The 21934-nt window shown below is 37.1% G+C and overlaps 1 protein-coding gene across 1 annotated transcript; it reads left to right on the top strand.

Moving 5' to 3' along the window:
* Positions 1 to 535: 535 nt before the first annotated feature.
* On the top strand, positions 536 to 21757 carry abcg4a (ATP-binding cassette, sub-family G (WHITE), member 4a). The gene is made up of 15 exons (XM_079870436.1): positions 536 to 1072; positions 3620 to 3857; positions 12778 to 12895; positions 13012 to 13144; positions 13458 to 13508; positions 13635 to 13780; positions 13924 to 14047; positions 14176 to 14290; positions 15204 to 15349; positions 15446 to 15544; positions 15640 to 15808; positions 16008 to 16108; positions 16334 to 16492; positions 18481 to 18599; positions 18695 to 21757. Exons 2-15 carry the CDS (start codon positions 3629 to 3631, stop codon positions 18918 to 18920), a joined length of 1935 nt encoding a protein of 644 aa, XP_079726562.1. The 5' UTR covers positions 536 to 1072; positions 3620 to 3628; the 3' UTR covers positions 18921 to 21757.
* Positions 21758 to 21934: the final 177 nt, after the last annotated feature.

Raw genomic sequence — 21934 nt, 5'->3', positions numbered from 1 at the left:
GTAAAAAACTGTGTAATGCGTATTAGTTACTAGTCTAAAATATAGTTACATTGGCTATATCAGTAACAATATTAATATTTTTGTTTATGGGCATTCCCAAAATTCCCTGCGCGAACCACTACACTTAGCATAAGTTTTATTTTTGAAATAGGCTAGGCTATGCTTTCTATTCTTATTTTTGTTGTCAGTCATGTAGGCTAGGCTACTTGAAGCGTTTTTTTTGTTTTGTTTATTAGGCCGATATTAGTTACATATTTTAATATTGTTGTAATATTATATCCTCATACGGGTAAAAAATATAGGCTAATGTCACTAAAATGCACGTAACATCATCAATGTATTTTTATGGCAAAGTGCAACCACTCAGCTGCCAGATTTTTACCATAAATTTACCCACAACAATTTAAAATGCGGGATTTTTTCGAAATACCTGCAAACACAAGCAACGCATCATAATGCAAGTAACCAAATATAGCCCATCACTGCTACTTTAATCGTCCTCCAGCGTGTAGGCTAACACAGGTTTATTTCGGATGAGAGCAGTTCCGCCCATGCCACAGACCGCCGGGCGTGCCAGGGCTCCTCTGTCCACTGCGCGCTATATCATACTGCGGTGCAGCATCCGGAGGACCGGGCAGAACGAGCACTACTTCTCTCTGCACAGCTCCATACGCATTCTGGATGACTGTTATGCGCAATGATCGAGTCATGTTTGCCCTTCCGTCAGCTGTCCGAAATGAAACTCCTGGTTTAACAAGGATGCTGCATATATTTAATTATTCATAACTGTTATGTTTATTTTGGACGGAAATTGTCTCGGTATATTTTCAAGGAACGACATGAATGTGACGTACAGCGGCTTTCTGAAGGAGAAGAGCATCCTCGCCGTCACCGGTGAGCGGGATCGGGCGTGTAACGGAGCATCTTTTCTCTCAGCTGGACTAGTGCGGGGCCGCTCCTGTTGCTGAAGCCTGTGTGTACTATTCTCTTGAGCTAAGAGGAATGCATTGGACATTTTTATAAGGAAACACACTGCCAGAGAGAAGTTTGATTCACTCAACCCGTCAAAAAAGTAGGTATCATATCATTTTGAGTCTATGAACACTTGGAGAGGATCTCTTAGCCTGTGTTTTGCATGCGTGTGATGTCATTGACAGGGTATGTGATGCATGTTATTCTAAACACTGACTCTATCCACCAGATTGAGTGCATGTGCAATGAATGTGATTGGCATTTCTTTATTAATGAATATTGTTCCCTCATAATTGCTTATTGAGTGCTCTGTCTTATATCTGTGTTGGGAAGTGGAGCATCAGTGAGTGAAGGGAGACAGTGACCTATCTCTGACAGACTGGGTTTTCACTACTGGTTCTCAATCAAGTCCTCAACACTGCACATTTGGGATGTTTTCCTTATTTAATACAACTCATTGATATCATCAGCTCATTAGTAAAAGCTCCAAGACCTAAATTGGGTGTGTCAGATAAGAGAGACGTACAAAATTCTGATCCATTCTGAGGTGCTCAAAAACATGGCCTCCTGACCAGAAAAAGAGAGTCAAGTTGTGGTCAATAGAGTTCTATAAGTGACATAATCGTTAGGCCTATGCCTTACTATATACCACTTGGTCAACCTGGTCAGACTGTTCTGTTGTCTGGTTTTGAATTAATTTGTAAATCCTGCTTAACACCAGTTTGGCCAGGCTGTGGGACCATCTTGAACCAGTAAAGACCAGAATTCCAAATTAGGCTGCATATATTATATTGGAAATATTTTAAATAAAGTGTTCAGGACCACTCTTTTGAAGATGACTCACTTCGATATGAAGAGGATCAAGTGCAGGTCTGTCTGTGAGGAAGATGGATTTGGTGAATTTACAGATTTTGAATCCCTCTGAGGTTTTTTGTCCCCCTGTTGGTGCATGTATTTCATCCAGCCTCAGCAGTGATGGAATGATTTTATTTAATGAAAACCTGTGTCAAGTGGCAAGAGGGTCCAATACATGTAAAGCTCCAGAGCAGTCTTGGATCAGTATTGAAATGTAGTTTTGTTCGATTCTCCAGCCTCTTGTCTTGTGCCTTTAGACATAATGGAAAATAAACTGGGCGCTTTTTAATGGAAGATACCATATTGACAAGCACTTTAACAGTATAATTTGCTAGATGGCAACATTGAAAACATTGGTTCTTTAGAGAGGCAGGGTTTTATCAAGCACAGCACCCGGAACTGGTTTAGATGCTTCTGCAGCCTAAGTGCTTTCTATATTGACGTGAAATACAATAACTCATTGGATTCCACGTTTTCATTGCTGTCAGTACTGTTTGTACCTCTGTAGCTCAGTTTTACAATGTCAGTGTCATTGAATCTGGTGGTGATTTTTAATTGAATGCTGATATGACTATATTTAAAAGTCTGATATTCTTGCAGAAAGGCACTTGTTTACTGCATTCTGAGTAATGCAATTCTTGTATGCTGTGGACTAATACATTGTTGGGACCAATTGTCCCAGTCCCTACGAGGGAAATGAATTAATAAACATAGGCCTACTAAATTATGCTTATTTGAAAAAGTAGAGATAGAATATCGGTTTGTACAGTATAAGAATCATTGTCAATAGAGAGACGAACGAAGATAGCAAATCCTAACATGTGTGTGTGTATAATTTTCATATTCTATGTCATTCAGAAAGTTCATACGAATCAGCACTATACTGTTGTCAGGCTGTAATCAGATCCTTACTCATCATAACAGTTTTTTCTGGAATTACAACCTCAGCCTTCCACATCCAGCAGGAAAACGTGAGAATCCTACTAAATCTGTAAGAGCTTTCATTTTTATAGAGGATAATTCTTTAAACATTCTGTTAGTTTATCTAAATATTCATAAAAATAGAACGGATTATGCTCAGGAAAGTTCTTCATTACTATTGAAAGGTACAGAAGTACTCATTTGAAATAGAGAGAGATGCTCGACCCAGTGGTCAGTTGTAATTCTTGTCAGCTTGTTCGTTGAGAGCTGCCCACGCAAAACTGAAAAAAAGGTTTCCATCAAAGCTTCAGATGCTGGCATCAAATTCCACAGGCTTCAAGGGTGATTGCTCTGCTAACTGAAACTGTCTCCAAGTGCATAACCCTCATGTCTGAGCAGATGCTTCCTCTGTCACAGATTTATGCTCAATATATCTTTCTAGATGGCCTCAGGATAATATAGTTAGCACCCAAATGCCATTCAGCTGGCCTAACCGAAAACACTTCATTAAAGCATAATGTGGTTGGAATGAGTGAATGTTTATTCAGAATGATGACCACCATGATTAATACATGTTTCTTTTTAAAAGACAGAATGATTTTGTTACCTTTCTGTTCCTCTTTTTTTTCTCTTCAGCCCAACCTCACATACAGTAGTATCAATAGACTCAAATAGGAGTGTGAATGTACACACAACTCATCAAAGACATTTTCTCCTCTTCATAAGTGTGTGTATGTGTGAGGTGATTGCATTGAGGTAGATTTGATTGCAGAATCAGTAGTATGATTTTATGATTCTGTGTCAGTACAAATGTTCCATATTTATACATTATAAAAATGTTTTCATCATTGCATTCTCCCACATTTCCCAGGCTCTTGGTATGGCTGCGAAGTCTTCAGAGCCGGGGTCAGTTTCCATTCCCATGGAGGAGACTAAGCGTGCGGGAGGAGCCCCTCAAGATGCTGCCATGCTGACCCACCTGAAGAAGGTGGAGAACCACATCACTGAGGCACAGAGGTTTTCTCACCTGCCTCGGCGTTCAGCAGTGGACTTGGAGTTTACAGAGCTTTCCTACACCATCCGTGAGGGCCCCTGTTGGAGGAGGCGAGGTATTGCATGAATCTTCAAGATGAAGCTTATGTGGTGGTGATTACTGTAAGATGAAGCTTAAACTTGGACGAAAATAACTCAAAATAACTCAATGAGTGATTATAGTTTGGTTTTCTGGTTGGTTATACATTTTACCTTTGAGATTTTTCTTTATTGTGTCCGAAATCAAGACGCTGACAGTTATTTTCCTTTTATTGCCCATGAGGACAAAAGTGGTCATGTGATTTACTGCGTTAATCTCTCCCAACCAATGCCAACCTTTCCAGATATGATAAGCTACACACATATACACAGATATAATAATATATTAGCCAAGAAACAGGAACTGTAATTATGCAACAAACCAATCATAAAACTGTGCTGACATGAACAACTTATTTGTCTGGTTTTCATGTGCTAAACATTTATTGTGTCTGAACTCAAGATACTGCTAATAAATTAAATTCATTACATGGTTTCTGGAATACTCAAATCTGATTGGTCGATCGCTGTTGTCAGATCTCCGTCATCCATGCCAACATCATCTCATCCTAGTACTGAAACCTACTTTCACACCGCAGATTCAAACTCTTTTGAACTTGTGCCATCTTGTGTCTCAGTAATCAACTGTAGAAAAAATGAAAAGGATTTTACTGTAATATTGTTGCACTGTTTTTTTTTTTTTTTTTAAGTGGAAGCTTTTATTTAATGTACTGGCAAGATCATACAATTATTTAAACTCAAATAAATTTTTCATGTTGTCTTATTTAGCTTACTTGGTGAGTTGGTGCATCGGTGTCATGATGACCCAGTTGGGGTTTGTTTTGTGATATTGACAGAATAGCTTTACATAATCCCTTATCACTCCAAACTCACGACACACAAACACACATATACATGGATGCAATACTATTAGCCCCTCACACACTCCACCCTGTGTCCTGGGCTGTGGAGTGCTGTTCTCAGCAGACTTTAGATATAGTAAATAATTCACTTCCCTAGACGGCACACTGCTCAGCTGTCTGCTGCCTAGCCTAGCTAAACCTGCCCGGGATGAGCTCAGCCCACACACGTGAACGCTCACACACACTTTATTGATAAGGACAATCTTCTTCTACACCGCCCATTTTTTTTAATCTGGTTGCAATGATTGATTGTACTTGGTGTTTTTTTTTTTTTTTGCTCTGCAGCATAGGCTGTTTTTTGATGGACATATCAGACTGGATAGGTTTATCTGACATTCTGTGTAGCTCTTGAGATAAGATAAGAGATAAAACTGGCAGTCTTAAGAAGGTATATGGAGAGCTTAGATAAAAGGAGAAATGTTTTGTGCTTTTAAATGCTCTTAAACAAATAAAAATGGTTAGTTTGAGCTTTGGGTGTATGTTATTCACTGGGCTGGAAAAGGGTTCATGGAATTATGATCTTTATATCATGGTATATTCTCACTGTACTATCTCTCATTTCATCTTTACGAAACTTCCTCGAAACATGTTGAGTACATTAAGTAGTATATAAAAAGTAGATTTTGTTTAATATACTCTATATAGACCATTTTTTGTATAAATATTTAATGAAAATACGTACATTTTATGTATTTTTATTATACAATACTTAATATGTATATAATAAATATATATAAATACTAACTCCACCCACCATTGTCTGATTGAGCCAGACAAAATGACAAATGATATCACACTGATGACAGAATGAGTAGCATGGAGTGTGAGGCGGGTTGCATAAGCTTTGGCTGAACTCATTCTTCTCCCTTTTGCCATCGCATATCAGCTCGTAGAGGCCTTTATTTAAAATAAAAATTAAGACAAAATTCAAAAAGTAGTAATAAAGTGCCTAACAGGTATTTAATATTGGGAATATAGTGTTTAAGGGGCAGGATTTGGAGTAGGTGTAGGGGAGGTAATGTCAAGTATAAGTAATGTCCCAAAAAAGCAGCACCCATTTATTGATTTATAATAAATATAGTCATATACATTAAATATGTTGTTATTACTGAATACTGTTTTATAATATACTACATTGCACTAAGGTGCAAATAGTATCTGCTGCCACTAATAGCTTGTGCAAAGAAAATACTTGTTCACTTAGTGTAAAATAGCATCTATCGCTATTTGAACTTAGTGCAAAGAAAATACTTTTTGTTGCTATTTACACTCTGTGTACACTTGCTCTGTGCACCTGCTTATGGAGCTTCATACATATCTCATAACTCTCATTGCCTTCTGTCTTTCTCCCTCTTTCTATGCTCCATGTATTTTAGCCAGTAATCCTCATGGAGTGGTTGCAGTGCTGCGTTAATGCTGGTGAATGATGGCTTTTGCACACACAGCAGCTCCTATAGCTTCATGTCCTCCAGACCAGCATGCTGAGCTCCACCCACACATACCCGCATACACACACACACACACACACACACACACACACACGGCACAAACCAAGCACATGTACACGACAGATGTATCATAAGGTCTCCTGTGCCCTTACTAAATGGAAGATGGTGAATCATAGAGTGGCGATCTCTATAACATTGATAGCCGGTCGCTCCTGAGACTCCATGTTTCTTATGTTTGAATGGTGTGCCACATTATGTTTTTTTCTGAATTAGCACCCCATACATTAGTATGCCATTCTTTCATTATTACCTCATACCTCATTATACAATCCCTCTGTTGTTCCATCTGTTGAGAAACAAGCTCTTTCATGTACAATTTCTGTATCAGCAGTTTTAGATGTATCATTTCATGCTGAAAAATATTTAGGTCTTAGCAAATTTGATAACCTTATCCACCACTTGGAAATGAGATATAATTGTTCAACAACTGTATTTACAGTATATGTGGCTTTAAAAATTAAATTTGTTTTTGTGAAATATTATTACAATTTAAAATAACTTTGATGGAAAAAATATGAGATGGGAGGAAAAATTAAATGTTTTCTCCCATTCAATATTTTTTCCACCACCATGCTACGTATAAAATATAATCTATTCTTGTAATGGCAAAGAAAAAAAAATAATAATTCAGCAACTATTCAGTCTTTAGTGTCACATCATCCTTCAGAAATCATAATAATATGCTTATTTGGTACATAAGAAACATTTATTATTGTTACTTATCAATGTTGAAAACAGTTGTGTAGCTTAATATTTTTACTGATCATTTTTTATTCAGGATTCTTTGATGAACAGAAAGATCAAAACAGCATTTATTTAAAAATAGATTTTTTTTATAACATTGTAAAAGTCCTTACTGTCACCTTTGAGCAAATTAACCCAAACAGGACAGTATAAAACAGCAACAGCCGGCATGGGCATTTATATGCATTAAAATTCAGAAATGTTTATGCATTATGCATTTTCAAACTGGTAAATTTTAAAAATACTGCAAAGGCAAATGTATTTGCTTGCATGCTAGATACATGTTCATCCAGGTTTACCTTGTTGTTTTTCTCACCTTGTCATTGCTGTGCAGTCCATACAGAATTGATTAGCTTCAGTATTCAATTTTGTGAAGGTCATACAGAATTGTTCCTCTATAAGTACTGCCCTGAGCCTTGAATGATAATGTATGTGAGTAAAGGCAGAGCGAATAGATTAATAGTTATGTGCAGGCTGATGGTTTTATTTCTGATTGATGAATAGAAGCTATGTGGCTTTCCTGCCATTTAACCCTCCTCCTAGATGTCATTCTGCCTCTTCCGTCTCCTAGCCTCTCATCTTTATTGATCGGTCTCTGTTGTGTTTGCTTTTCTGTATTACCTCTGGCCCCTCTCTCTCCACTTTGTCTTTTCCTCTGGACTCCTGATCACCTGTCATGTTTTATCTTCTCTTATCTTCCTGCAATTTCTTATCCCTTGCTCTGTTCCTCCTCTCTCGCTGCTTTTAGAACATGTCGAGTCATAAACATTCTCAATTTTGGATGGTTGCTTTGATCTGAACCTGTGGGAACTAGCATGGCTGCCATATATGTTATACAATACCAGTGCAAATTAGTTAGAGTTATGAGTAATGCAGAATAGTCACAAATCTGCTCTGCGAATATACTACATCTCCAGCACTGTAAAAAACACATGTGAAATCTACAGTAATTTACAGTGTTTGTGCACAGGAAATTACTGTATACAAGTTCACAGTAGAATACTGTGTATTCACTCAAAAATTGCAGTAATGAAGGGAGTACTGTAATCAAACAGTTAATGGTAGCCATTGACTTCCATAGTATTTTTTTCCCATTCTATGGAAGTCAATGGCTACCGTCAACTTTTTGATTATCAACATCCTTTAAAATATATATTACTGATTATATAATCAATTACATAATTGATTCTTGTGTGTTCTACAGTACATTTGAAGCTCTATAAAGTATGAGTGTGTGTAGTATGAATGTAATCCAGAAATACTACATTCGCCATGTTGCCCTTACCTACCAGTGTCAGTTATGTCACTTCACTGCCATTCACAAATCCTCTTCAGAATCTCGCCGGAAGAAGTAGGTCATCCGGGTACTTTTTGCCTACTCTTTTATGAGTACTGTGAATTCAGACATACTTCTTTTGTCACTGTTTTTCGCCTATAGGGAAGTATGCGATTTCAGCTGCAGCCAAAATCAACAAATAATGACAGGGCAAATGAAGCAAACCAAAACCGAATACATTACAATTATATTGTATGATATCTGAATGATGTTTTCCTGTCATTTTATCAATTCAGTTTTTTAACAATTTCGTGTTATTTAACCGTGTTATTTAACAGTTTTTTGTTAAATCTATTGTTGAACGTGGACAGTACAAGCCAAAAGTTTGAACCAACCCTCACATTCTTGAATGAGATAGTGTGTTCAACTTTTGACTAATACATTATGTCTTGGGAACATAGTGGTGTTTATGTTTATGATTATTTATGTTTATGAATTACTGTCTAATGATCATAGCACCATGATTTAAAGTGTTATCAAGGAAAGACTTAACATTTCCAGTGATTAGCTTCAGTATTGCTGTAAAGCTTCAATACTGCATTGCATGAGGCAAATTGATGAATACTTATGCAAATCATTGATCAAAATTAATACTGGCCAAGAAAACTGATTCATCAATCAGTATTTATGCCCTCCTGCCCACTCAAACCAACTCAAGTCAGTACATAGCTTGCCCTGCTGTTTATCAGTCTTGCTAATGCTACCAGCAGCTCTGGCGAGAGGAACAAGCTGAGGCTACAGTTAGCCAGTGCTCTGATATTTATACTTAGCTTATATGAAATATACCTCTGAGTCTTGAATGAATAAATGAACGAATGAGGCATTTATATAGCGTTTTCATACTGTACACCCAAATTGCTTTACAATCATATCAACCATCCAAGATGATCCAAGATGATCTTGCCTATAATGTCACAAATAGAGAGGGGCAGAGAATTTGACTGAACTGAATTTTCAAATTCATCTGACAGATTACACTTTGGATTGTGGTACTATGATATTAGACAGTTATTAGTTTGAATAAACATAAGTAGTCACAAATGTAACCACTAGTATGTGCCCATTACATATGATTAACAATGTCTATACAGCAGCAAAATGAGAAACAGTAATGATTCTTCCATGTTTAAACACTATTACCGTTAAAAAAGCAGTACTTGCAAATTAGTGTGTTTTACTTTACAGTAACACTGTTGCTACTGTAAATGAAAACAGTAAAATACGGTTATTTCTTCTACAGTAAGTTACTTGACAATTGTTGCCAGTTAATTACTGTGAAGATTTTACAGTAAGTTACTTAGCTGCCAGTTAATAACTGCTTTTATTTTACAGTAAGTTACTTGTCACTTGCTGCTAGTTAATTACTATGAATTTCACAGTCATATTTCTTACAGTGAGGGGTTTGTCTCTGTGCTTAAATAGCAGCTAATTAACCCAAATACATTCTTGTAATGCACCAGATATTTCATTCAATTTGAAATATCCTTTTTCCACCTTCAAACTGTTTGCAAGCTTGTTCTAATGCAGAATATTAGATTCTGTGCTCTTGCTTGAGGGTGTTAATCTTAAAAGGCACCTTATGCTTTTTAAAAACAAAAATGCCTCGTTTGTAGTCCTGCCATTATTTCTGTGACTACACATTCTGTGACTACAGATTTGCATAATGCCTACTGGCTGCTTTGGTCTGCCCTCAAAGAACAGTTGGGTGAGTGAATCTGCTATGTAAAGGAAATACTGTTTTTTTCACTGGAGAGCTGGAATGGACTTTACTGACACCATTGTTACCATAGCTATAATACAGTTTTTAGCTTCTTACAAAGCCTCCAGAGCTGAAACTTGATTATGTTAAAGAGGAACTCCGGTCAATTTTAACATTGACCTAATTTTTTTGTAAATTTGGAGTGCTGTCAGTACAGAGAACAACGACTTTCACATCTACTGTAGTCAGATTCACCGCGTGTTCACTCTGAAGGAATCACTCACATTGGCTGTGCACTTGTAATGACACATCAAGGATGTTAAGAGGCTAAAAGCTGGTTTAAAACTTGCCCCATTTAAGTCAACAGGGTGCAAATTTTAAAAAGAGGATAACACGGTGTAGGCAACACCGATTTTTGTCGTTGTTCTCTGTACTGACAGCACTCCAAATTTACAAAAAAATGAGCTCAATGTTAAAATTGACCGGAGTTCTCCTTTAAAGGGTATTACATATCTGACACATGCTATAAGCATTTAACAGTCGGGTCCAGATGACCAATTAGAGCACAGACTGGACTTTTTGAAAAAGTCGGGCTTTAAAGAGACAGGAACTAAAACAGAGCGCTTCAGGCAGAAGGTGAAAAAATGGTGCTGCAGCAATGTAAGAGAAACATTAAAAAGTTGTTTTTGAACTTGAAATCATGTAAATGTATTCTAGCAGACCTCAATTATATTAGAGAACTGTAAGTATTCTGTCATTGCATAGTTCATTCAGTATTTCAATTTTTAGGTCTCATAGCCATTCCACAAAATCGTGTTTGCCTATATGAGCAAATTATTAATCATATTATAATTTGTTTCCTCATTTTAGGTAAATCATGGCCATGTTGTACTAATTCGTTCCATTATTTTCATTAAATTGATTTAACTACTATTTAACTATTAAAACAAGTGAACGAAATAGTACAACATAGCAAAGATGTTGAAACATGGCCACAATATATATATTTTTTCCTGTATGTCATGTGTGGGGCTCCAAAGCAACCTGCTCCATGTAAATATAATATAAAACTTTTTAAGGCAAAAAGATTTAGATTGTGAATATAGTTACTGACTTTCAGGAACCCTCCTAACACTCTGTAGGTCTGTACGTTTCTAACACAAGACCATATCGCTAGCAGATTGATGGATGCTTTCTTCCTTATCGGCACACAACCGCAAACTGCATATATTGATTAAATGTGTTTAAACTTTCCAAGAGCGGTCTCAGGCTGATCCCAGTTCAGCCCATTCTATAGCACAGACCCATGTAAGTGATCTCACAGACACAGTGCTGTTTGTTTTTAACTCGTGCTGGAGATGGAGAAAAATGCATGAGCAGATTAATGCTCAGGTTACACATCGTCAGCATGTTGCAAAATCTAAAGATAAATGATTAGTTACAACAGGATGCAGGGCATATCATTTGTGGATGAGTTGTTAGCATTTAATACTCAAGCGCGCAACAGATCATTGGTATGCAGAGAAGCATACCGGAAATTATAGGTCGATGTAAGGGTGTTGCCCATGTCGCTCTCTCTTTCTCTTTCTCCATTCTGTCACTTATCATACATCAATTTTTCCATGATGCATATGCGGAGAAGGAGAGAGACATGCAGGGAATGAAAGAGAGCAATCAGAGCACTTCACTAATGACTCAAGGATCTGACTGAAATATAGAGAGACACACAGATAAAGGGGGAAGACAAAACGTATAACATAAAACCAGGGATATTCAGTGAGGCGTCTGTGGTCCTGAGGGGGTCTAGATAACGGATTCTGTTTCATTTCAAACTCTTTCTTTTGCATTAAAGGGGTCATGACATGGATTTTTATTTTAATATGTTCCTCAAGGTTCACTTATAATGTAATAAAGTTTTTTGCACAAAAAAATTACATATATATATATATTTGTAATATTTCAAACAAAAAAAATATTGCAAAGCGGAATTTTCATTACATTACATTTATTATTATCAGTGTTTAAAACAGTTGTGCTATTTTTGTAGATTTCTGATATATTTTGTGGAAACAGTGATAAATTCTTTTTCAGGATTCTTTGATGAATAGAAAGTTCAAAATAAAGTTTTTTTTTGTAGCAACGAAAAGTATTTACTGTTAATCAATGTAATGCATCCTTGGTGAATAAAAGTATTAATTTCTTTCTTTCTTTCTCTCCTTTTTTTATCTTCCTGACCCTAAACCTTTAAATGTAAAATGCATGTTTCTTAAAGTTGCTAGGCTTACAAGTCAACACTTGCATGCTATGTCATTTTTGCTATTTCAAAAAGATTTAAGATCACTGACATAAACAAGAAGCTAACAATGAGTGGCAGTAGCAACACAAGTTTCTGTCTCCCTCTTGAGGCAGAGATAAGAGTTACTGGTATGACTTCATTGCTTTTTCAGCACAATTGGATGATGGTTCAAATCTTGACTGTTATTCTGTCATTTGTAGTTTAAATAATTGTATTGGACATTACTTGAGGGTTAATATTTTTCTAGACTGCACAATCAAAGTACTTTTAATACAAAGTACTTCATTGGAGTTCACAGGTTATGATTTTGTATACAGTATATTAATATAATTCAATGTTTAATCAAGCCTATTTTTGTTTGATGCCAGCTAACTCTGTCATGCATTTAATTTGGCAAGCTGTAACTCTCATAAAGCAGAATAAACACAATGTACCCAAAATGTTGTGTGCAGGATTTAAGGCCCTTCTGAAGTGTCTGTCCGGAAAGTTCTGCAGTCGGGAGCTTATCGGAATCATGGGACCCTCCGGGGCCGGCAAGTCTACTCTCATGAACATTCTTGCCGGCTACAGGTGGGCATGCATTTATGCACAGAGAAGGAAAATTCCATAATTAATTTTCTGTTTATCACTTCCCAGCCTTTCTTTTTCTAGTCTCATTAAGATTTCTGTCCCATATCTTCCTGCAGAGAGACAGGCATGAAAGGTCAAATCCTGGTAAACGGGCGACCCCGTGACCTCCGCACCTTTCGAAAAATGTCATGTTACATCATGCAAGAAGACATGCTACTGCCAAACCTAACAACACGAGAGGCAATGATGGTGAGATCCTTTGTGTGTGTCTGCGTCTGTGAGCATGAGAAGCGCTCTAGATAGAATACTTAATTCTGATTGGCCAATCACTGCATTCTGTGGGCAAATATATGCATTATTTTCATGAAGCTGTATATATAAAACAATTGCCCCTGGCAACCAATCTCTTTTCCTCAAATAATGAAATAATTTCAACTCAGAAAATTATTTTATGCACAATTATTTGTACATAAACACCTTCAATTATATACTTATATAGTTTTTTTGATAATTGATTATAGATTAGCCTTGTTTTAATGTAATCTTTCTTTGTTTTGTTTAGGTTTCTGCGAACCTTAAACTTAATGAAAATATGGACGTGAAAAAAGAACTGGTAAGCTTTTGCCGCACCACTATAGATAGTATGATATGTTAGAAAAATGATCAAAACTATGAAGCTGAATGGTGACATTGTGTTTATGTGTTTTTGTTAGCTAAATAATGATATAATGTGTGACAGGTGAATGAGATCCTCACAGCATTAGGACTGCAGGAGTGCGCCCAAACTCGCACCATCTCCCTGTCGGGTGGCCAGTGTAAGCGATTGGCTATTGCTCTGGAGCTGGTCAACAACCCTCCTGTCATGTTTTTTGATGAACCCACCAGGTACCCAGAGCTGTAGTATTACACACAGCCTTATTCTTAACCATAATCCTTTTAAAATACAATGTATGCATTAATATTGCTCCTTTACGAAACCTTTCTGTTTAATATTTCCAAACTTACATGTGTTTGTCTCTGTATGTTAGTGGTCTAGACAGCGCGTCCTGTTTCCAGGTGGTGTCCTTGATGAAATCTCTAGCTTTGGGAGGAAGAACCATTATCTGTACGATCCACCAGCCCAGTGCAAAACTATTTGAAATGTTTGACAAGGTCATTGCTATATTCTAAAATTATATCGTATTGTGAAAAATGTGTTTCTGAGTTGAATGACTGGAAGTGTGTGAGGATGTTAATGTGTTCATGTTCTTATTTAATACTCTGTCTGTTCTTCTGTGTAGCTTTATATCCTGAGTCAAGGTCAGTGTATATATAAGGGGACGGTACCGTACCTTATCCCCTACCTGAAAAACCTTGGACTCCACTGCCCCACATACCACAATCCTGCAGACTTTAGTAGGTGTACTGTGTGTGTGTGTGTGTGTGTGTGTGTGTGTGTGTGTGTGTGTGTGAAGTGTGTGTGAATCTCAAGATGTTCCAAAACTGTATGAGTTTCTTTCTTCTGTTGAACACAAAAGAAGATATGTTAAAGGATGTTGGTAATCAAACATTTGTTGGTAGCCATTGACTTCCATAGTATGAAAAAAATAAAAATAAAATAATACTATGGAAGTCAATGGCTACCGTCAGCTGTTTGATTACCAACATCCTTTAAAATATCTTCTTTTGAGTTCAAAAGAAGAAAGAAACTCATACAGATTTGGAACAACATTGATGACAACATTTTCATTTTTGGGAGAACTGTCCCTTTAAAAATGTCACACCTAAAGAAATTAATAATATTTAAGCCAATATGTTTGGTCAGGAAATCCTGTTTATTATTATTATTATTTTTTTTTTTATTTTTTTTTTATCAATTGAACATTGATAATAATAAGAAATGTTTCTTGTGCAGCAAATCATCATATTAGAATGATTTCTGAATGATCACATGACACTGAAGACTGGAGTAATGGCTGTTGAAAACAGCTTTGTCATATAGGAATAAATTACATTTTAAAATATATTAAAATAGAAAACAGTTCTTTCAATACTACTGTTTTTACTGTATATTTGATCAAATAAATGCAGCAATGGTGAGCATAAGAGCTTTTGAGTGTATCTCCTGATTTACTTTTATTTGTTATTGATAGTTTTATTTATTTCTTTTTTGTAATATTAGTTCTATATTGTATCCAGTGTGATTGAGTTGCTGAAGGCATCATGCCAGTGTATTCAAAGAGTTGATATTTGTTTTCGGCTCCTCTTGTCTGTCCTGTCAGTCGATCACTCAGCATGTGTATGAATTGTGCTGTCTTTCTGCTGGCAGTAATCGAGGTCGCCTCAGGAGAGTACGGTGATCTGAACCCTGTGCTCTTCGAGGCTGTTCAGGGAGGCCTGTGTTCAGATGAGAGCAAGAAGAACTCCATTGACAAGAATGACCCCACCACATCCTGCCCCTCCCAGTGTTATAATGTGAGCGATGAACACACACTCTCACACACAAAATCTGTCAGTCTCTTTATCAGTCTCTGACCCGCTCACCTCTTGTGCTATTGTGCATTCGACCAGGAACCAGGCTACATTGAGAAACACACTTTTGCCACCAGTACCTTCACACAGTTCTGCATCCTCTTCAAGAGAACCTTCATCACAATATGCAGGGACACGGTAAGAATTATCCTCTCTTGTTATTGTCTGTGCCTAATATATCAAATGTTAAAGAAATCCAACAACAAAAGCGACGTCTGTGTGTGTGTGTTCAGGTATTAACCCACCTGAGGGTGATGTCACACCTGTGTATCGGCGTGCTGATTGGTCTGCTGTACCTGAACATTGGGAATGATGCCAGCAAAGTGTTCAACAACACTGGCTTCTTGTTCTTCTCCATGCTGTTTCTCATGTTTGCTGCACTCATGCCCACCGTCCTTACATGTAAGGCAATCTGTGTGTTTGGTTGTGTGTGCATAATTCTTTATGAGCATGGAAAACAGATTTGATCTGTCTGATTACTAAATCCTTTTTGGTTTGTAATGAATTAGATGCGTTCTTATTGGCTTGATTGAGAGTTACGGTTCTTACAGAATCAGTGGATCGAATTAGACGCTGATGCAATGATGTATTTTCCTTGCAGTTCCAATGGAGATGTCAGTGTTCATGAGGGAGCATCTTAATTACTGGTACAGTCTAAAGGCGTATTACCTGGCTAAGACCATGGCTGACATTCCATTCCAGGTACGTCTGTTTCTACATCTTTCTCATGTGATAATGTTGAATCAAAGCATGTAGCCACTATTATAACTAATTGGAAGGGCTTGAGAAGTTGGCATGTGAGGGGACAGACATTTTTAAATGTTGGGGGGATATCAATCAATGCCCTACTGGGTCTGTCACACTTTTCAAATTGTTCATATGTCTCAGCCAGGTAAAATGTATGAGTGCTTCTTCTCACTCTTCCAGGTCATTTGTCCGATAATGTACTGCAGTATAGTGTACTGGATGACAAAGCAGCCTCCAGAGGCAGCAAGGTATCTGCTCTTTATGGCGCTGTCCACCTCCACTGCCTTAGTGGCTCAGTCTCTGGGGCTTCTCATTGGAGCGGCATCCACCTCACTACAGGTATGAGGACTTCAAACTAGTGGTGGTAACATGCACTACCGTTCAAAAGTACGGGGTCAGTAAAGTTTTTTTTTTTTAAAGGAAATGAATACTTATATTCTGTAAGGATGCATTAAACTCACTACAAGTGACAGTGAAGACTTTAAAATTGTGTATGATGTAGATTCTGAAGAAGTTTATTTCAGCGTAGCAGTGACAAGTATATAAAGCACCTTGGGTTTGTCTGAGTCACAATGAATATTAATAAATTTACCACCTTGAATGTTAATGAAGTTACTATTGTTGTAAGAGCTGTGGTCTGTATGTTCATGAATTTGAGACACCCGGCTGTCTAAGACAAATATGTCACGGTTTCCACAAAAATATTTGCCATCACAACTGTTTTCAAATTTGATAATAATAAGAAATGTTTATTGAGCATCCATTCAGCATATTAGACAGATTTCTGAAGGATCATGTGACACTGAAGACTGGAGTAATGGCTGCTGGAAATTCAGCTTTGACATCAGGAAATAGAAGACAGTTATTTTAAATTGTAATAATATTTCACAACATCTCCGTTTTTTTTTTTTATTTCAATCAAATGAATGCAGCCTTTGTGAGAATAAGGCTCTTTTTTCAAAAACATTAAAAGATGTACTAACCCCAGACTTTTGAACTGTACGTCAGTGTATCTAAAATGTAATGCATATATTTTTGCTATGATGATTTTAATACATTTAATACATAAATACATTTACATTTGACGTCAGAGTCATTGCCTGGCAGTTATGATATCATGCAGATATCATGCACATATCAACAAAAATATGTGTAGTTTCCTGTCATTTATACAAAATATACAACATGTAGGCTACTTTAACAGAGGAGTTTTCAAACATAAATTAAGTAATTTGTCTGATTAAAGATTATTCTCATAATTCCAAACAGTCTTTACGACCACTCAATAATACTCTAATAATTCAGTAAATCTGTTAAACAATATTGCTGGCACGCTATGGCTGAGCGTGGTGTACGCAGGACTCGAAGATGAAGATTAAAATGAAAAAAAAAAAAACGTATTAACAGAAAGATAACTATACCAAACTTAACGTAAACATTAACGAGAACCGACCAGGGAGGAGACCAAGTAACATTTTATTAAAGGAGAACTCCGGTAAATTTTAACATTGAGCTCATTTTTTTGTACATTTGGAGTGCTGTCAATACAGAGAACAACGACAAAAATCGGTGTTGCCTACACCGTGTTATCCTCTTTTTAAAATTTGCACTCTGTTGACTTCAATGGGGCAAGTTTAAAACCTGCTTTTAGCCTCTTAACATCCTTGATGTGTCATTACAAGTGCACAGGTCATGTGAGTGATTCCTTCGGAGTGAACGCGGGTCAATCTGACTGCAATAGATGTGAAAGGTATGAATAAAAATGATGTTTATTCAGCCAGCGCACATACCTGTATTTACATCCTGTTTTTGGTCGAAGTCCATAGAAATCGATTGTCGAGTTCACGCGCGTGATCATAGGTACTAAACCAATGCGCGTGAACTCGACGATCGATTACTATGGACTTCGACCAAAAACAGGATGTAAATACAGGTATGTGCGCTGGCTGAATAAACATCATTTTTATTCATATCTTTCACATCTACTGCAGTCAGATTCACCCGTGATCACTCTGAAGCAATCACTCACATTGGCTGTGCACTTGTAATGACACATCAAGGATGTTAAGAGGCTAAAAGCAGGTTTTAAACTTGCCCCATTGAAGTCAACAGGGTGCAAATTTTAAAAAGAGGATAACACGGTGTAGGCAACACCGATTTTTGTCGTTGTTCTCTGTATTGACAGCACTCCAAATGTACAAAAAAATGAGCTCAATGTTAAAATTGACCGGAGTTCTCCTTTAATATTTTAACTTGACTAGTTAACTCTGACAGCCCTAAAAATGCATTCAGTTAAATTCCCTTAAAATCCTCTTTCGCATCTTCAGGTTGCCACATTTGTAGGTCCAGTCTCTGCCATCCCAGTTCTTCTGTTCTCGGGCTTCTTTGTCAACTTTGACACCATCCCCAAATACCTTCAATGGAGCTCCTATGTGTCGTACGTCAGGTCAGTCAAGAACCATAACAATAACAATCATAAACAGACATTCATGCCCTAATCACAAAAATATCACACCCACACACTGATCTCTTCCTCTGCAGGTATGGTTTTGAGGGTGTGATCCTCTCCATCTATGGCATGAACCGCTCAGAGCTGGAGTGTCCCGGCGTGGTGTGTAAGTTCCAGAAACCAGAAGAGGTGCTGCAGCTGCTGGATGTGGAGGATGCTAAGCTCTACGTGGACTTCATTGTGCTGGGGCTCTTTTTCTTAATTCTGAGACTTGCCACGTACCTTGTTCTGCGGTATAAAGTCAAGTCAGAGCGTTAGGGCCGGAGCTCTTCTTCAGACTTAAATTTTATTTAACATACACATAAACTCATAAATGCACATAAAAATCTTTTTGCAATGGACGCAGAAACCAATGCGCATTGATTCCAGGGCCATTTTTAGGCAGTGCAACATTTATCCTCAGTTTGTTACTTGAAAAGTAATTTTAATTCTCTACATATAGAATAGTAAATTAATATGGAGTTTTTTTACTTTAATTTTATTTTTTTGAATGTATTCCATGTAGTCTAACTGTGTAAATTTACCTGTTACTGAGCATTGAAGCATGAGTCTGTTGACAGGATTGGATGTATTTACATTGACAATCTCATGACAGCTCCCAATAGCATGTGGATTGGCCAACAGCCAACATGTGAACAAGTCTCTTTATACCAGATTGAAGGATCATCATATTATCTCACTGTTAATGCATTTAAATTCAGACCAAGCTGAAGATCATCATCAATATGTGTTTCGGAAGAGAGTGCGTTGCATGCTTCGGGCACTTTAGGACATGCAGGCACCAGAACCAAGAACTCTGAGTGAGGTCTTCGGGATATCCTAGACTATAAGGATCGTCCAACCAGCGTATCTTCAATTCCATTTTTGTCTTCCCACGATACACTGAGATTGAAGAGAAAATATCTTCTGCAGCCTGCTGAACATAAAGACTTTCATGATCTCCCAAGGCAATTATGGGCAAAGCCACGCCAACCTAAATCCAACCTTCTGAGGAATGTTGAAGCAAGTGCCCTTGATGTGAACTGCCTATCATTTTTTTCTGAAGGGGATCTGAAATCTTGTTTGAGAAACATTTCGGCATTTTGTCAGCATCCATCTGTCTCGTTACCTTGAATTCTCTGACAACTGCCTCTTTGGTATCCTGAGAGAGAAACGAACTATAGTTTGTGGGCTTTTGCTCTCTCGTTTTCATCAGGAGGGATCAAACCTTGAACTTGTACAATAAAAAACTCCCTACAGTGACCAAAAAGATTGAAAAAAAAAGCTCCACTCCGCTGAATTGACTGCATTCAGCCAGGAACGACACATATCAAATGTCAGAAAAAACATTTGCAATCCTAATGTCTGATATTGAACGTCTTATACGAACATCCATTACTGTTTAAACCTGGCCTGTTTCTTTATGCTTCTTTTGCTTAATCTGCACTGCTGAGGATATCAGGACATTTGCAGATAGTTGCAAGTGACACGATCATATTAGATGCTGGATGAACACTTTATGCCATCTTCAATGTGCTCTTCTGGATGGATTAATCTATGATTCTTCTTTGCACTTGTATGTACACTTCCTCTTCCCTGCTTCTCCCCCCTAACAGCCAGGCTAATCAATACCGCAATGCAAACATCTCCACAACTGACTCGATGGAATATTTTTGAGTCCTGCTATGTGTTATGTCTCCTTATATAATGAAGACTACTAATAATCTGAGTATATACACAAAGAAAAGTATATGTGTTATGCTTTAAGCAAGACTGTAAATACATGTATGCACTTTTTTGATGTTGTTTTATTGGAACTTTTTTGGACGTTCGTTAATTTTATTTTTATATCCTTAAATATGACATGCAATTCTGGAAAAGGGAGTGTTGTGACTGGAAACTGCATGATGAATTTGAAATCAAAACACAAGGTGCTGTGACTGAGGAATTTATGTTGCACATGTGTTGTAATACAGAAAATACTCCCAAAATAATTGAATAATCTGCTGCGGGTTAATTTTAGGACCTCTTGTTTTTGTTTTAGAATGTTGCCATTGGCAAGTTGACTCTACTTGAGCCATGTGAGTTGTAAAAATGTTATATACAGGTTTTGAGACAGGAAGGTGGCCCTCAGAATAGTCAGTAGCATTTAGCTCTAACACATACTGTACTGTAAGGTACGATTGCTCTTTTTCTAGAACAATCTGTCTGCCGTAACATTGCACACAGCTTTAAAGATGATCTTTTGGTCATTCTGTGAAGAATTGCTGCTCCAAAATCAGTTTTGCTTCTTTGCCATATGGTATACCCAGGGAAAACTAGGTCAGCACTTGGTCGTGGATGCTTTCGGAGCAAGGGATCAATGAAACTATTAGCTGCTCGACAGTCAACAATCCAATATTCAATATTGCTTGACTCCAACCAATCAGCAGTCGCTTAGACAAAGTGTTATCTGTTCTATTTCCTTTAGAGTCATTGGAGAGGTTTAGAATAAGGAAATGTTCACCATCAAGAATCTTTCTTCTAATGGTACACAGACATAGTGTAGAGAGTTGGATAATACCTGTTTCTAATAGCAATAGTATTGTTCTGTGCCTAGTGAGTAATATTTCCTAATCCTTGAATATTCAATTTTCAGTGCTCGTCTGTCAATCCTCTATTGTATACAAATCATCATTTTGCGTGTCTGTGTCATTAGAATGTGTCAATATGTTTTTCTGTATTTGGATGTTGAGAGACACCCGGATGAGATCATTTCACAAACTCATATTTAATTACGATTAGTTTGTATTTAAAAGCAAAATCACATTCTTTGTTACGCGGCATGCATGCCTTCACAAATAAAAAGCCTTTTACAGTTCCCTCTCAGATTAGAAAATAAAAAAGATAAGCAGGTAAAGTGCAAATAGATTTTCGAAATATTGAAAAGGACTTCTGTTGATTCAGTTTTATGTACGAAACATTCTGCAAAGTTTTGGCTTGCACAGCAGATGTGCAGAGAAGAAGAGTTACTAGCTTCCCTGCTACATAATTATGTTTGCCTCATCAGAAATGCAAGTTATGTGTGCTAAACCATGTTCAAATGATTATAATAAATGCATTTATATATTACCTACACTTAATGATTTCTGTCTTTATATTTCAAATTGTCGGTTTTGAAGGGGTTGGATTCTTGAATATCCATTGCTGCTTCAATGTATATCTAATGAGTGATTATAATCAAGGTATTAATCAATATTTTGGACTTATGGGATTTTACTTTGTTATAGAAGTTACCAGTGTGATTTCTGAAA

This window comes from Squalius cephalus, assembly GCF_949319135.1.
Source record: "Squalius cephalus genome assembly, chromosome: 5".
NCBI lineage: Eukaryota > Metazoa > Chordata > Actinopteri > Cypriniformes > Leuciscidae > Squalius > Squalius cephalus.
The sequence above is the reverse complement of the archived record's forward strand: the minus strand, read 5'-3'. Positions and strand labels throughout refer to the sequence as shown.

Coding starts and splice junctions, on each gene's coding strand:
- abcg4a (XM_079870436.1), top strand. CDS start 3,629: ATGGCTGCGAAGTCTTCAGAGCCGGGGTCAGTTTCCATTCCCATGGAG. Junction 13,781..13,923: donor TTTTTTGATGAACCCACCAG/GTACCCAGAGCT, acceptor TCTGTATGTTAG/TGGTCTAGACAGCGCGTCCT. Junction 15,350..15,445: donor GCCCCTCCCAGTGTTATAAT/GTGAGCGATGAA, acceptor GCATTCGACCAG/GAACCAGGCTACATTGAGAA.